General features: G+C 35.0%; 1 protein-coding gene across 1 annotated transcript in view; it reads right to left on the minus strand.

Moving 5' to 3' along the window:
- CPNE8 (copine 8) overlaps positions 1-14867 on the minus strand; it is a 209178-nt gene that overhangs the window by 47697 nt on the left and 146614 nt on the right. Inside the window, exon 14 of the mRNA XM_008520156.2 lies at positions 1660-1706. Coding sequence (XP_008518378.1) covers positions 1660-1706 — 47 coding nt within the window. The remainder of the gene's footprint in view (positions 1-1659; positions 1707-14867) is intronic.

A 14867-nucleotide genomic window follows, 5' to 3' on the forward strand; every position in this document is an offset into this window, starting at 1 on the left:
GAATTTTTGGGTTAGTTATTCTTTTCTTAAAAAGAGGCCTTTCAGATTTTGATAGAGATTGCATTGAATTTGTCTATCACTTTGAGAAATACTGCCATCTTAACAATGTTGAATTTTCAATCCATGAACATGGCACATATTTCCACTTATTTAGATCTTCAGTTTCTTTCAATTTTTTCAAAATATAGTTTTTAGAGTATGTCTTGCACTAGTTTGTTAACTTTATTCCTAAGTATTGTATTCCTTTTGATACTATTGTAAATGGAACTGTTTTCTTAATTTCATTTTCAGATTGTTCATTGGAAGGGTATAGAAAAATAACTGATTTTTATATCTTGATCTTCTATCCTTCAGTCTTGCTGAACTCATTTACTAGTTCACCTAGATTTTTAGTGGATTCCTTATATTTTCCCATATATAAGATTATGTCATCTGCAAATGAAATAGTTTTACTCCTTCCTTTTCAATCTGGATATCTTTTCTTTTCTTTAATTGCTCTGGCCACGACTTCCTGTACAATGTTGAAGAGAAGTGACAAGAGCAGAGATTCTGGTCCTATTCGTCATCTTTGGGGGAAAGCATCCACCTTTTCACCCTTCAGTATGATATTAGCATGGGTGTTTCATATTTTCCCTTCACAAGGTTAGTAAGTCAACTTCTATTCCTAGTTTATTAAGTGTTTTTATAATGAAAGTGTTTTGGACTTTGTTGAAGGCTTTTTCTGCATCAATTGAGATGATCATGTGGTTTTCACATTTTCTTCTATTGATATGGTGCATAATGTTACTTTATTTTTGAATACTCAGCCAACCATGCATTCCTGGGATAAATTCTACATGGTCAGGGCATATAATTCTCTTCATATGTTGCTGGATTCAGTTTGTTAATATTTTGTTGAGAGTTTTTATATGCAGTACATAAAAGATATTGACCTTTAGTTTTTCTTTTCTTATGCTGTCTTTGTCTGGTTTAGGTATCCAGGTAATACTGACCTCATAGAATGAACTTGGAAGTGTTCTGTCCTCTTCTATATTTTAGATTGCTCCATTTGAAACAATGTTACTTCAAAATAAAATTAAAAGCCCAGTCTTTTCTTCCTTAAAATGTTTGATACACAAATTATGAATATCCACACATAGGGTACTGTATGACAGTCCCCCTGAATTAATTTAAATATAAATGTGTTAACATGAGTAATTCTTAAAAATAAATAATCAAGTAAAAATGAAGCAAGTTACATAAAATACATGTACTTGAATTTCACTTATATAGTTTAATATACACAAAAGTACTATAAAAATGAGGAGTATAACTAGACACATTTCAGAATTATAGCTACGCATGGAGAAGGGGGGGTAAAAGAAATGGAGTAGGGGTACACAATAAGCTTAACTAGATCTAAAATTTTAAAAGATATGTGAAGCAAAAATGAGAATATTTTAATACTTAATAAATTTGAAGGGGACTATTATGCACTTATGCTGTATTTCTTGTAGTCTTTCTTATACCTAAACTATTTCATAGTATTAAAAAGAAAACAGAAATTATCTGAATTTTACATGAAATTGTAGGAATAAAAGATCTAACCTCATGAAAATATATACTTATTTTTCACTTAATTGCTGATAATTTTTATTAGGGGATAGTCATAATACTCACCATTCGATGCTGTAAAATCTATAGCCACCGTGAAATTGATTTGCGTTCTAGAATATAAGTAAATAAGAATCATTAATAATTAAATAACCTCATAGAAAGGAGTTTGCTTTCCATCTGTTATATTTTTTAATATCACTAATTTTCTTAAATGTTATTAATAGCAACTATGGTACAGTTCACACTTGGTAGCATCAGATAGGCAGTTTTACAGGGTAAGAACTTGGCAAAATACCTTACAATCACACGACTGTAAAATGAAAAATAAAGTGTCCGGAATAAAAATGCTTCCTATACGGGAGCACAATAACTAAGTGAGGGGTTCATAATGAAGAAGTCAAATTGCAAATAATTATTTGCCAGTCTCTAATGTCAGCATTTATTATTGATTTCAAAACTATTCTGTAGTCAATGTGAAATTATCATGCCCTTAAAAGTGTGACATAGCTAAAATCATCTCTAATAATATCATTCCTTAAACTATGTAATTCTTTCCAACAGTCCTGAAAACACAGGATTTTCTTCTGTTTTCTTCAGAAAGGCATAATATTTTAGATACCCATCTATCCCTCAGTGCTCACAGCCTTCCTGTGTGTATGTGTGTGTTTATAGAGATAGATAAATATTTATATAGATGAAATTGGTTATATACATACACTTGAAATTTTCAGCATATGGTAGTTGCCAAAAGTTGTTTTGTTGGGTTATTACTTTTTTTCTGATAGAAACCAAAGAGGTGGTATTCAAATAAAAATTCACTCCTTTGCATAGACCTGTGACTCTTTCTATATGTAATTCCACCTCTTTTTCACCAAAGAGGTCATAAAAACACAAATAAGTGACAATGATCTGATTACTGGGATAAACTGCAATCACATCTGGTTTAAAAGATAATTTTTAATTTAAATGGTAAATCATTTGAAAAAGTGAGCACTTAGACTATCTTTAGTAACGAATTACTTTTGGCATACTGCACAATTGATTTCATAGTTCAGAGTCTGGAATTGTTGTTAAAATGGTGATGATGATGATGAAGATGATGATGATGGGCACTACAGCATAGAGTCCCTTGGAGTTCTCTTAGTATAAAGTATAGTACTATTTCCTTCTTTGTCTAAAAATTCAGCTTAAAAGACCCTTAGAACTATTTGGGTATTGAAACAAATTCATACATTTTTTTTCCTAAGAAATGAACAACCTTTTGTGCTTTACATTTAACAAAAACTAATATAGATTCTCTTTATAGCTATATAGTAATTTTATTCCTCAGAGTAGAAATTAGGTTTATAGGTTAAGAATATAGGCTAATTTGGAGTATAACACCAACCAGTATGAGCCAAAATGAGTTAAAAACTTTTAGAAGAAGAATATAGTGAGACATTTGGGAGAACATTTTGAGATAATAGATTCCTTTGAGGAACTGAAAAGAACAGACACCATCAGCATATTGCTTTGTCATTCTGCTGCTAAGGAGAGAACAGTAATACAGGGTAGTGTGGCTGGTGTATTAGAAAGGGAATAGCTTTTGTGTCTGAAAGAACAAGGTTTAAATCCCAGCAACCCAGTTGCTGACATTAGCCAAGTTTCAAAACTCTCAGGGGGCAGGTGCCTGGAACACAATAATAAAGCAAGGGCTGATAGAAAAACTACATGAAATATTATATACATATAACACATTATATACATACTCGTTACATTACATATAATGTGTTTTTACATAGCTTACATCAATTAACCACATAATTTTTAAAAGACGATACTCTTATTCTCCTTTTACAGACAAAGAAATCTATGCTCACAAAATTGAATAACTTTCCACATGAGTAATAAATACCAGTATTAGAATTTGAATTCACATCTAACCTCAAGTCATATTCATAAACTCTATACTGCTCTATTTCTACAAGTAACTATTTGTAAACTGCCTGGCTGTATTAAGAACTCAATAAAGGATAGCGATTACTATGTTACAAACCTAAAAATGATACTACACAGAGATCCTTAATGATAAAGATGCCAGCACAAATTCTCATGCTTGAGCAAATTTGTCCTTCTATCAAGTATGTTATTAAATACATAATGACAAAGTTATGGGTATAAATGCCTTTCTACGTTATTTTATTCAAATGAAACCTCCCTAGGAATGAATAAATAACTTTGAGCTTCAGGAACATATGTTTTAGCACATCATAAAGGTCAGTTTAGGAGTTTAGTCTTTAGATCAATCTCCCTTAGGTTGTAGGGATAGACACCATGCCTTGATCAACTCTCTCTTATAACAATGTCTGCACAATACTTTCCACATATTGGAACATCACTGTATTTATTGAGTGAGTGAATGCATTCATTTTTAATTGTTTCTAATACGCTCTCCAGGCTAGCCCAGGATATATAGCATAACCACCAACTTCTTAGAAGCATTAATTGGATAATTAGAATTAGTTCAATAATTAGAGACACAGAGGTCATTTCAAAGCTAAAATTGTGCCTAGCAAAGCTACAAAGCAAAGGTATGGCTACTAACCAAAGAACTATACTGCACACAAGAATGAAAAAAGAGAAAGAAGATATTTGTTATTAAACTACCTTACTGAAATCTCTAGTTAGCTAAACAAACTAAACTACAAAACCAAGTAGATTAGCTACAAAAAAGTGAAGTGTAAAGAAAAGAAGAGAAAAGAAAGAGGGAAGGAAGTGAGGAAAAAGGAAAGGAGGGAAGGAAGGAGGGAAGGAAAGAAGGAAGGAAGGATGGAAGGAAGGAAAGAAGAAAAGGAAGGAGGGAAGGGAGTGGTGGGAGGAGGGGAAGGAAGGCAGCACCAAGAGTATCTTTGAAGCTTTGAAGCCTAGGACCCTCCAAGACTAAGTATGAAAGATTGGTGCAATTAGCACTAAATGATAACTAAGACCAATTGGTAATCATGGTGCAACAGAGAATCTCAAGTAAAACAGAATCCTTGATGCATATCTAGTGGTTGATTGATTTTGAGGTTTGATGAATTCTTTGCCTTATTCTGCGTGTCAGAAAGAATCTCACTCCTTTACTGTTTTGAATCAGCAGTATTCAAACCAGAAGGGAAATATGATGGCTCATTATGGAAAACATTTCATGCTTGTGATGGTCCTTTAGCCTATTATCACACCATTTGGATTTTTCCATTTAAAAAACTGCAATTCAACAATCATTTATTGAGCATCTTCTGATTGCCCAGCACTATGTTAAGTGACAAACAGAAAATGGGAGCAGACTAAACACTATCCTTGAACTGTTAGAACTTACAATTCCAGCTTTCTACTATTAAAAACAACGACAAAACAGCACAGCAGTTTATCATTGAATTCATAATAGCACAGCCTATAACTCAATTGTGCATTTACTGTGGATACCAGCTGTTCATTCCCATGATTCCTAAGAGTTCTATTCATATTATAATGTATACTTACCCTACAGTGTCACATTCTATGAATTTTGAAAATATTAACTAGTAAAAGTTTTAAAGAAAGTTGTTAGCAATACTATAACCTTAGGCTATAAGACAGATTTATTGAAGACTTTGATAAGTGATTTATGTCCTAAAAGGAAATCAAATAAAACATCTTCATCAGTAACCCTGTTCCTGTTTTGTGTTTTTTATTTATTTACTTTGGGTTTAATATTGCTTGAAGTCTAATGTTACAGAAAAAAAATCAATCGTGTCAAAGCAAAACATCTGAATTGACACAAGATGTCTTCTGAGAGAATATTCATAAAACTATCACATATAAATCCTCAAAACATTTTGCTTAGCAAGCATTACTTTGGCTGTCATTTTATGTTTTAGAAGCAGACAAGAAAGAGCAGGATTTCAAGAAACTCAGAAAGGAGTTCTATATTCTAGAATAGAAAAAAGGCATGCCTGCCAAATTTCATGAGTTAGTAGTGACATCACGTGAGACTTCCCAATGCATACATCCTAGTACTGCTAAAATATATACTTGGAAAATGTCCCTGTTTTATTCTGCCACCTTTTTAAAATTTTTTTTTTTAAAGATTTTATTTTTTTCCTTTTTCTCCCCAAAGACCCCCAGTACATAGTTGTATATTCTTCGTTGTGGGTCCTTCTAGTTGTGGCATGTGGGACGCTGCCTCAGCGTGGTTTGATGAGCAGTGCCATGTCCGCGCCCAGGATTGGAACCAACGAAACACTGGGCCGCCTGCAGCAGAGCGCGCGAACTTAACCACTCGGCCACGGGGCCAGCCCCAATTCTGCCACCTTTTTAAAAGATGTGAATGTCAGATAAATCAGATGCCAAGAAGGAAGATTTAACTAGCACACAAAGATCCACAGAAAACAAGTATATATGTGCATGTCAAAGAGAACTACACATACACATACATACGCACACAGACACACACACAAAGAGTAATACCATCTTAGATAACTTTTCTATAGCTATCATTACGAATTAATTATTGAGAACTAATAACTGTGATGGGAGTTTGCAGAAGGATTGTTTTACTTTCTTTCCAATTTCAAATTCTGTTCAGTTGTACAAATTGAATATTAGCAACATGAAAGATGAACTTTTCTCCACCCTTCTTTAAATTAATCTTGACAAATGCAGATTCAGATCCACTAGCTGTTGGAATGTAGAACCCAAAAATGTAGTTAAGATGCCCATCCAACTCTACTATCCCTCTCATTCTTGCCACGCTGGCACCAAGACTACGCTTCTGCCTTGATTTACTGACATGTACTCTAGGCCACACATGGGTTCTGGAACCTTCCCTGAACCTGTGGTTCACTTGCCTCAAGCACTATTATCAACCTAATCCTTCTTGACCTGAGCTCACCACTGGCTAAATCTTCAATCTTTTTCCACCTTATCTTTTCCTCCTTTCTTAAAAGTAGTTCAACTACCTGAATGACAACACAGATGGCTGTCTGATTCAAAATTTTGCTGCATCTTCAAAATTCCTGCTTTCCACATCCATAAACTACTCACAGGAGGAACTGCCCTCAACAAGTGAGATCTGCTAGAATGAAGGCAGGCTTTGAGATGCACAAAGACAAATTCAAATATAAGTACTTTCACCTACTTGCAATGTGATCTTGGAAAAGCTATTTAACCTCTCTATACCTCGTTTGTAATAAGTTAAAGATAATAAGCTTTCCTTGGATTGTTGCTGTGAGGACTAGAAAAGCATCTGTCCTTAGTAGGCACTCAATAAATAATTGTCATGATTATTATCACCATTATCGATGCTACTTTTTGGAGACCCAAGTTTAGCATACTTTTTTGAAAACTAGAGGTGTGCAGTGCTTATCAAATTTCTGGATCTACCAGAGTTTCAGGTTATTTCTCAGAATCTGACCCTCCCATGTCATATTTCCTTTCCTTAACACCAGCTACTAAGGTCCCAACCTGACCTACCCAAAACTGTACCATGAATAGAATATCTAACCTTGTTAGAAGGTGTTTTCTGGGTACTTCCTCAAAAAAAGAAAAATCCCTCTAATGAAGTAATTGTAAGCTTTGGCCCCTGCCTTATTTTCCTCTATATCCTTGCCAACATTCTAGATTTCTAGGGGATCCATGAAATGTCAAAAGTAAGAAGAATAAGAAACTGAAGGTAAGTGATGTGATTCTTCAGCTGTTGATGCGAACATTCTTGGTCCTCATTAAATCCAGTATCCATCAATTAACAGACCTTTGCGCCTTCTCCAGACTCTGAAGACTGATTTCACTATTTTTTTTAATACAAGGTTGTTCCAAAGCACAACTTCACAAGGAGGCAGGCTGATCTTCCTGCAGTTCAATAACTCCTTATTACGAAAGGTATGAAAGATGGCCAACCTTTTTGGAAACGATTAGTTTAGAAAATATCTCATAAGTGCCATAATCAAAACAAATAAAATAAAAAATAACCCCCAAAACAAAAATAGAAGCACTATCCAATAGAATCTCATTTAAAATGAGGTAGGTGCTGAAGAGGCAATGATGTCTCGGAGAAAGATTATGAACTTTTTTCTTTTTTTTAATTTTAATTTTTGTTTTTTGAGGGAGATTAGCCCTGAGCTAACATCTGCCACCAATCCTCCTCTTTTTGCTGAGGAAGCCTGGCCCTGAGCTAACATCCGTGCCCATCTTCCTCTATTTTATATGTGGGACGCCTGCTGCAGCATGGTTTGCCAAGTGGTGCCATGTCCACACCCGGGATCCGAACCGGGGAACCCCGGGCCGCCGAAGCGGAACACGTGAACTTAACCACTGTGCCACCGAGCCAGTCCCAGAAAGATTGGAGTTTGCATCCCAGAATCACAACTAGCTAGTTAGTTGACTCCTTTGCAAAATTACCAAGTCTTTGAGTCTCAATTGTCTCCTGTGATAAAGAGAGGATAGCTACTTTGAAGTCCTCTAGTTACTAGAAATAAAACCCTGAAGCACCCGCACATACCAAATATTCTGCATGCTGGAGGACAAATCTCTTGAGCAACCCACGTCATCTTCTCATTCATATTAATCTTTTCCTCTGTTAGGTCAGAAAGGCCAGTTTTCTCTTTACATTAATATGTGGTTTTTTTTTCATTAATTCTTCCCATAGTGTTTGTTAGTGGTGTGTCAAGGATAAGACAATGAATCTCCAATCGGTGTAGGCGGTAGGAGGCCCACTGTCTGTAGATAACTTCAAAACAATAACGTAATCTACTAATATACAGTCTAGGTTTTAATATCACCACACACCAGCAATTCTAAGCAATGTCGGTGATAAACCCGCCCATCCTACCACAACTTGCCTTTGGTAAGCCATCCTTGTTTGTTTCACACTGTTTCTCCTTCCCCCAGCCCCCAACCTTTCAATTGCCCACCAGAGAGAAACTATTTTAGTGACAATATAGTTAAAAGCACACATTCTGATCACGAAACATAACTAACAAAATGCTCGATGCAAAATAGATTGTCAATATTTTGGCGAAATGAACATCAGTTCCGATGATGAAGGATACATGCAGTTTCCTTTGACTTTGAAATGAATAGCTCCAAAAAAATCATTTGACAAATAACAAAAGGTGGCAATTAAATCACAATCTGTTTTTCAATTTTTTTTTCTGCTTTATCTCCCCAAATCTCCCCAGTACATAGTTGTATATCTTAGCGGCAGGTCCTTCTACTTGTGGCATGTGGGATGCTGCCTCAGCATGGCTTGACGAGCAATGCCACGTCCGTGCCCAGGATCTGAACCAGTGAAACCCTGGGCCGCTGCAGCAGAGTGTGTGAACTTAACGACTTGGCCACAGGGCCAGCCCCTCAAATCACAATCTTAAAGCATATAACTGGCTATCTTTAGACTTTTCAAGTATGCATTTTATACGTACAAAAACTAGAATCAAGCATAACCAAAACAATGTTTATGAGTCTTAATATTTGTAAAAGTTTGTTTTCTAAATCTTAGTTTAGATGAGTTTAGTTTAGATACAATAATACTCTATGTGAATATATTTATAGAAGGCAGAATGGCTTTATTTTTATTAGATTTATCCTCATTCAGCACTGCAGAGTTTTGCTCTCCACTGATTTGATGGATACAAAACACTTGTGTGCCACAAGAAGCATTATAAAAAATCTTAGACACGTATATTCAGTTTTCAAATAAGAAATTGGATTAGGCAAAAAAAGAACCTTATAGTGTTGCATGTTCTGGCAGGATGTGCTCCCTGAGGCAACATTTCCAGTAAAATGTCACCGATTTCATAAAACGAAGGCAAACATTTTACAGCATCACTGCACTTGCTTTAAGTATTTTAAGGGAAGAAATCCTTATGGGGCTTGTTGATAACTGGACTTACAGATATTCCACTCACCTTTAGAAGAAGCAGTATCGAGAAGCCCATTTTAGCCTTTAAAATGAGCTTCAATAGGTAGGTAGCTCTTTATTTTATTCTAAGACTTTTTATTTCTTTTGAGTGGGATATAAACCTTTGATCTATAATTTCAGACAAGTTTTAGATTCAGGGTCAAGAGTTGGGTGAAGATTGACTGGAATGGAAGGAATGTCCTGGCATTATCCTCCAAAGAGAATTGTACTACAAAAAAATGACTTTTATTGACTTTTTAAGTTTGAAGATATCTTTTTCTCTCTCTGTCTCTGATAACTAGGACAATTATCACCAACAATATTATGATGTACAAATGAAATAAGACATACTGGAACTTTAAACAAATTCAGATTATTCAGAAAAATGATAGCTAGCCTTTACTGAAGGCTAACTACATGCCATGTCACCCACATAGCCATTCTGTGAGAATTTTTTTTTTAAGATTGGCACCTGAGCTAACAACTGTTGTGAATCTATTTTTTTTCCCTGCTTTTTCTCCCCAAATCCCCTAGTACACAGTTGTATATTTTAGTTGTGGGTCGTTCTAGTTGTGGCATGTGGGACGCCACCTCAGCATGGCCTGATGAGCGGTGACATGTCTACATCTAGGATCTGAACCAGCGAAACCCTGGGCCGCCAAAGCAGAGTGCGTGAACTTAACCACTCTGCCACGGGGCCTGCCCGAGATTGTCATTTTTATTTTTATTACTATTTCATAAAAATGGAAACGGGTTATGCTAGCAAGAGGCAGATCTAGGATTCGAACCAGGCAGTTAATGCCAGAACCCAAATTCTTGGCCACTACTATGTACTGCCTCAATTATCAGCAACCACTTCTTTGCAACTGACTTGATGTTCTGCCAAACATTTACCTCTTATTTTTTGATTCTTTCCCAGAACTTGCCCACTTAGCATCTCCCCGACTACTTTCTCTCATGCTCCCTTTTTATTAAGATGTGAGGAAAACAAGCAGTTCATGCTTCTAATCTTGATCTTGGCTTTCCTCCAAGTCACTGAAACCCAGATATACAGTTAAGTTGAGATAATTTCTGGCAGAGGGAACACAAAAGCATTTGTTCTTATCCCAAAAAGCCTGGTCCACCTGTGTTGTTTGGTGAATGTGGTATGAGATGTGGAAAGAGGAAGGTCACAAGATGATAAAATCTGAGAGAGAGAGACATGGGGGTTTGTAATCCAGTTCACTGAATTGTCACGTTCTTGTTTAAAAGTCCTATGGGTTTATAATGTTTCATTATGCTAAGAGATTTGGGGAAAAGTGTGGAAAGCTGGGCTTAAAATCGCTTTCTAATTAATCTATACTTATTCAGCAGCTACTTTGTGTTCAGCTCTACAAAAATATTTTAAAATTGCCTGTCCCTTTGAGAAGATGTCATACAAATAGACAATTAAAAGGACACCCAGGGAAACTAGCAATCACTGAATATAAGTGGTAGGAACTTGTGTAGCTCATTGGGATCAGCGGGATGAGAGACTGGGCTTTCTTCAGAGGAGGAAAATGACAGTCTGTAGGCCTGCAAGTTTGTAATACACTCAATTTTCTGATAAAAGCGTAGAGCAGGGTTTTGGGTTGACACGATACTCTGGTAGCTTAGAGGCACTCCGTGTGACCAGAATTTTTGATCTGTTTCCCAGGTTCATCTGCCAGTCAAAGAGATGTGGAAAACTTTATAGATATTTGTTCCCTGGTCACATTAGTGGTGGAATGAAGAGTTTCACACAGACTTGAAGTCATAGAGGACTGAAGCCTGGGCAAAACCCAACTGAAATTTATGATTCTGCCTTCAGATACTTACAGTATGAGCTGTTGGGAATATGGAAGTATATATTCTCCAAATCTGTAGAGGTCAATAAACTTATTTCACAAATAATAATAGTTATAAAAATGATGCTGTTGCTCTAAAGGAGTATCTTAGATTTCAGAGCAGTTTCTGATTTTAAATGAATCTGACATGGTCCTTATCAATGATAAATGGGATATTCAATGCCGCAGATTAAGGATTACTGAATAAACATCTTTAGGTACCAATTATATCACACTTTTAATATTGAAATTATTTCTTAAGGAGTACAAAGAAACAAAATAACCACAGGGATAAATGTACAGAGTATGACTAAAAATAATAACCCCAAAGTCAATAATCGAGAAGAGGCAATCAGTTTTTATTACTCTATAGTAAGATCTCCTTTGTAGAATATTGTTCTTCTATCTAGAAAATAAAACTCTACCACCTCAAGTCATAAAATGCATCTTGTGCTCCAGGAAAAGCACAGTGCTGCATCACCAAAAAAGCCCTAAAAATTAGATTTTTATTTCACAGCATATTTGCATAAAAATTGGATCTTGGCTGATTTAGAATGCTGTGTCTCATCTGCTCACCGTGTACCTGAATCCATAAACCTGTCTACGGCAGCTAAACGCAGTGCTTTAGGCATTGAGACAATGAATGAAAAGTAATAAGCTAACAATACGGTTTCACAAACAATCAAGGTTATATTTTCATGTAAATATCTACATCAATAACGACTAAAGTAATGGAAGCCTAGACTACCCAATACTAAGAATTAAGTCCATAAAGACGTTCCTTTGAAGGGGAAGATATTAAATGACAATGAAAACAATTTTAATATTTAAATGTGTTCATTCTTAACTCTGCATAATTTCTACTCAGATTCATGAGGAAAAAAATAACATTTTTACAACTTTCTATTCAATTCCTTTTTGTGAGATGAAAGAAGGGAGATGAAATTTTAAAGTGCATTTCAAGAATTTCTTTCTAAGTGTTTAATCACAGTGTGTGAGCCCACCATGTTCCACATTAGTCACTTGTCCTGCCCCCTTTCTCTAGTCTCATGCTCCCATACACCCGGCAAAAGGGAAATGGTTTATAAAATTAATGCAGAAAACACAATGAACACAGAAAAATCTCAACCAATTGTACTTCGGGTAGCTTATAGCTAGTCAGAGTACCAATTTAATTTTCGTTACTGATATTTCATCTGATGATTTTTCACCCTTTTTGAAGACTTCCAGCTTTATTTGTCAATCAAGATTCAGCATAAGCATAACTCAACAATAATTTCTCTAGAAGGGGCATGGTGAGTTAGTACCTGAACTGATATCACTCAAGTTAGCAACAATGATGCTCACCCAAGTTAGCAACAAACCAATCCACAAATACTGGGAATAAATGCTGATGTTTTGGTATTTTAAGTTAAAAGTGAGTAGTTACTAGCATTTATTATAAAAACCAAACTGAATTCAATACTTTGTTCCAATTGATTCTGAAATATCACAGTTTTTAAGAAATAGGGTGGAGCATCTCTTCAAAAAAGCTAACCTTGATAATTTCACAAATCTCCAGATGTACTAATATCACCTCAAAATACTACTTGAGATTGTTTGGCTGATTGCAACCCAAAGTATTAGTTTATTTTATTGTTCTTCTTCAGTGTAATCACAGGGCAAAACATAAGGACACATGGTTAAATTAAGAAGAGTCTCTTTAGATGTGTAGTGAAGAGGAGTATCAAAGACTAAGATCTGAATATTGGAGAAGTTTAGTTGAAAAGTCGACCACACTAAAGGATGTAGCTCCCAGCTACCTGTCATCTGTCCTCAGGTGAAAATACTCAATCCTTTTGGTGAGACGGGGGAAGGAGGAGCAGAGGAAAAGCAAAAATAAGGGTTCTGAAATCTGTGTCCCCAAAGACACAGCTGGTTAAATAGGGGCTTTTACAAAGGACATCACAGTGGCTAATAAACAGGTTTCACAGATTAAAAACCGACAACGATTTATAATATTTACCTATTAAATTAGCAAAATTGAAAAAGGAGTGATGCTATTCAATAAGGGTAAGGATACGGCAAACTTTCAGACACAAGTGTTAGAAGTGGAAATTATTATTATTATCCTTTCAGCAACACAATTTAGAAATATCTAACAAATTGTAAAATATAAATACTATTTAAACCTACAACACTATTTCTAGGAAGTGACCCTGTGGACATGCTTAATGAAGTGCACAAAAAGGTATGCACCAGAGACTGACACTGCAGTCTTGTTTATAATAGGAAAATAAAACGGGCACGGCTACAGTGTGTATCAACAAGAGATTTTTAAACTAAATTATGTACATCCATACAATGGAAAACTGCTAAAATAAGGTAGATATATAAGTTCTGACACGGAAATATATATGCAACATAGTTAATGATGAAATACACATCATAGAATATTGTGCATGGTTTGATCACACTCATAAAAAATAATGACGTGAGTCTGGGAATAAACAAATTTCTAACAGTAATTATCTCTAGGGAATATGATTACAGGTGATTCTAGCTTCAAAATAAATTATTTTACCTAACTTTTTACCATCTCATCTTTTATGTTTATAATGTGAAATACAAATACACACATTTACATTAAATATTGGCAGATATAATACTTCTTTCCTCAAATCCTGAAAATAAAACACTAATAAAATAAAACAAAAGTATTCTGTGGTTTCAGAAAAAAATTACTATGAACTTTACAGTTTTCAGAACTGTGTTTAACAGTTTTCAGAATTTCGTTAGTGCAAGAGACTAGAAATTCTGACTGATGTTTTTCACAAGAGATTTAATAGCCATTATCGAAACTATACATAATTAATTGTCAATTATTATAATTAATTCTAATTGAAATGAGTGTAGCTCATTATATTCTATTCTGCAATTCAGAAATGTAGTGTAATTAGTGTCTGCTTTTAATATGATGTTCCATCATTGCAGTTCATTTATCTACTTGGAGGTTGAGATTTCTTAACAGCAAGGGCAGGAAGCCCAGAAGACTTACAATGTCTAAAACAGGTGAAAAACATCGATAGGAAATCGATCAAGAAAAATAAAAATAATTTATTAAAATATTAGGAATAGATGTTTGTAGCTACATTTCCACATTGGTTTTCATATTGGTGCTCTCCATTTCAAATTGCTATGATTTGTTATTTTCATACCAGTAGAAATTTTTAAGAAAGAAAGATAGGAACATGAAACTCTACTCTTCATTCTTATAATTGAGAGTTTATGAAGTATTCACTGATAATCCCCATAACACACAGTTAAATAAAGTTTAAATCTTCATAAATATCTAATAATAAAATTCTTAGGTATTCTGCATGCCAAAGCATCAGTTTCCCTCAGGCTATGTAAATGAAACTCTATTTTTTTTCTTTTGAGGAAGATTAGCCCTGAGCTAACTGCTGCCAATCCTCCTCTATTTTCTCTGCTGAGGAAGCCTGGCCCTGAGCTAACATCTGTGCCCATCTTCCTCTACTTTATACGTGGGATGC

The sequence above is a fragment of the Equus przewalskii genome, chromosome 5, assembly GCF_037783145.1.
Source record: "Equus przewalskii isolate Varuska chromosome 5, EquPr2, whole genome shotgun sequence".
NCBI lineage: Eukaryota > Metazoa > Chordata > Mammalia > Perissodactyla > Equidae > Equus > Equus przewalskii.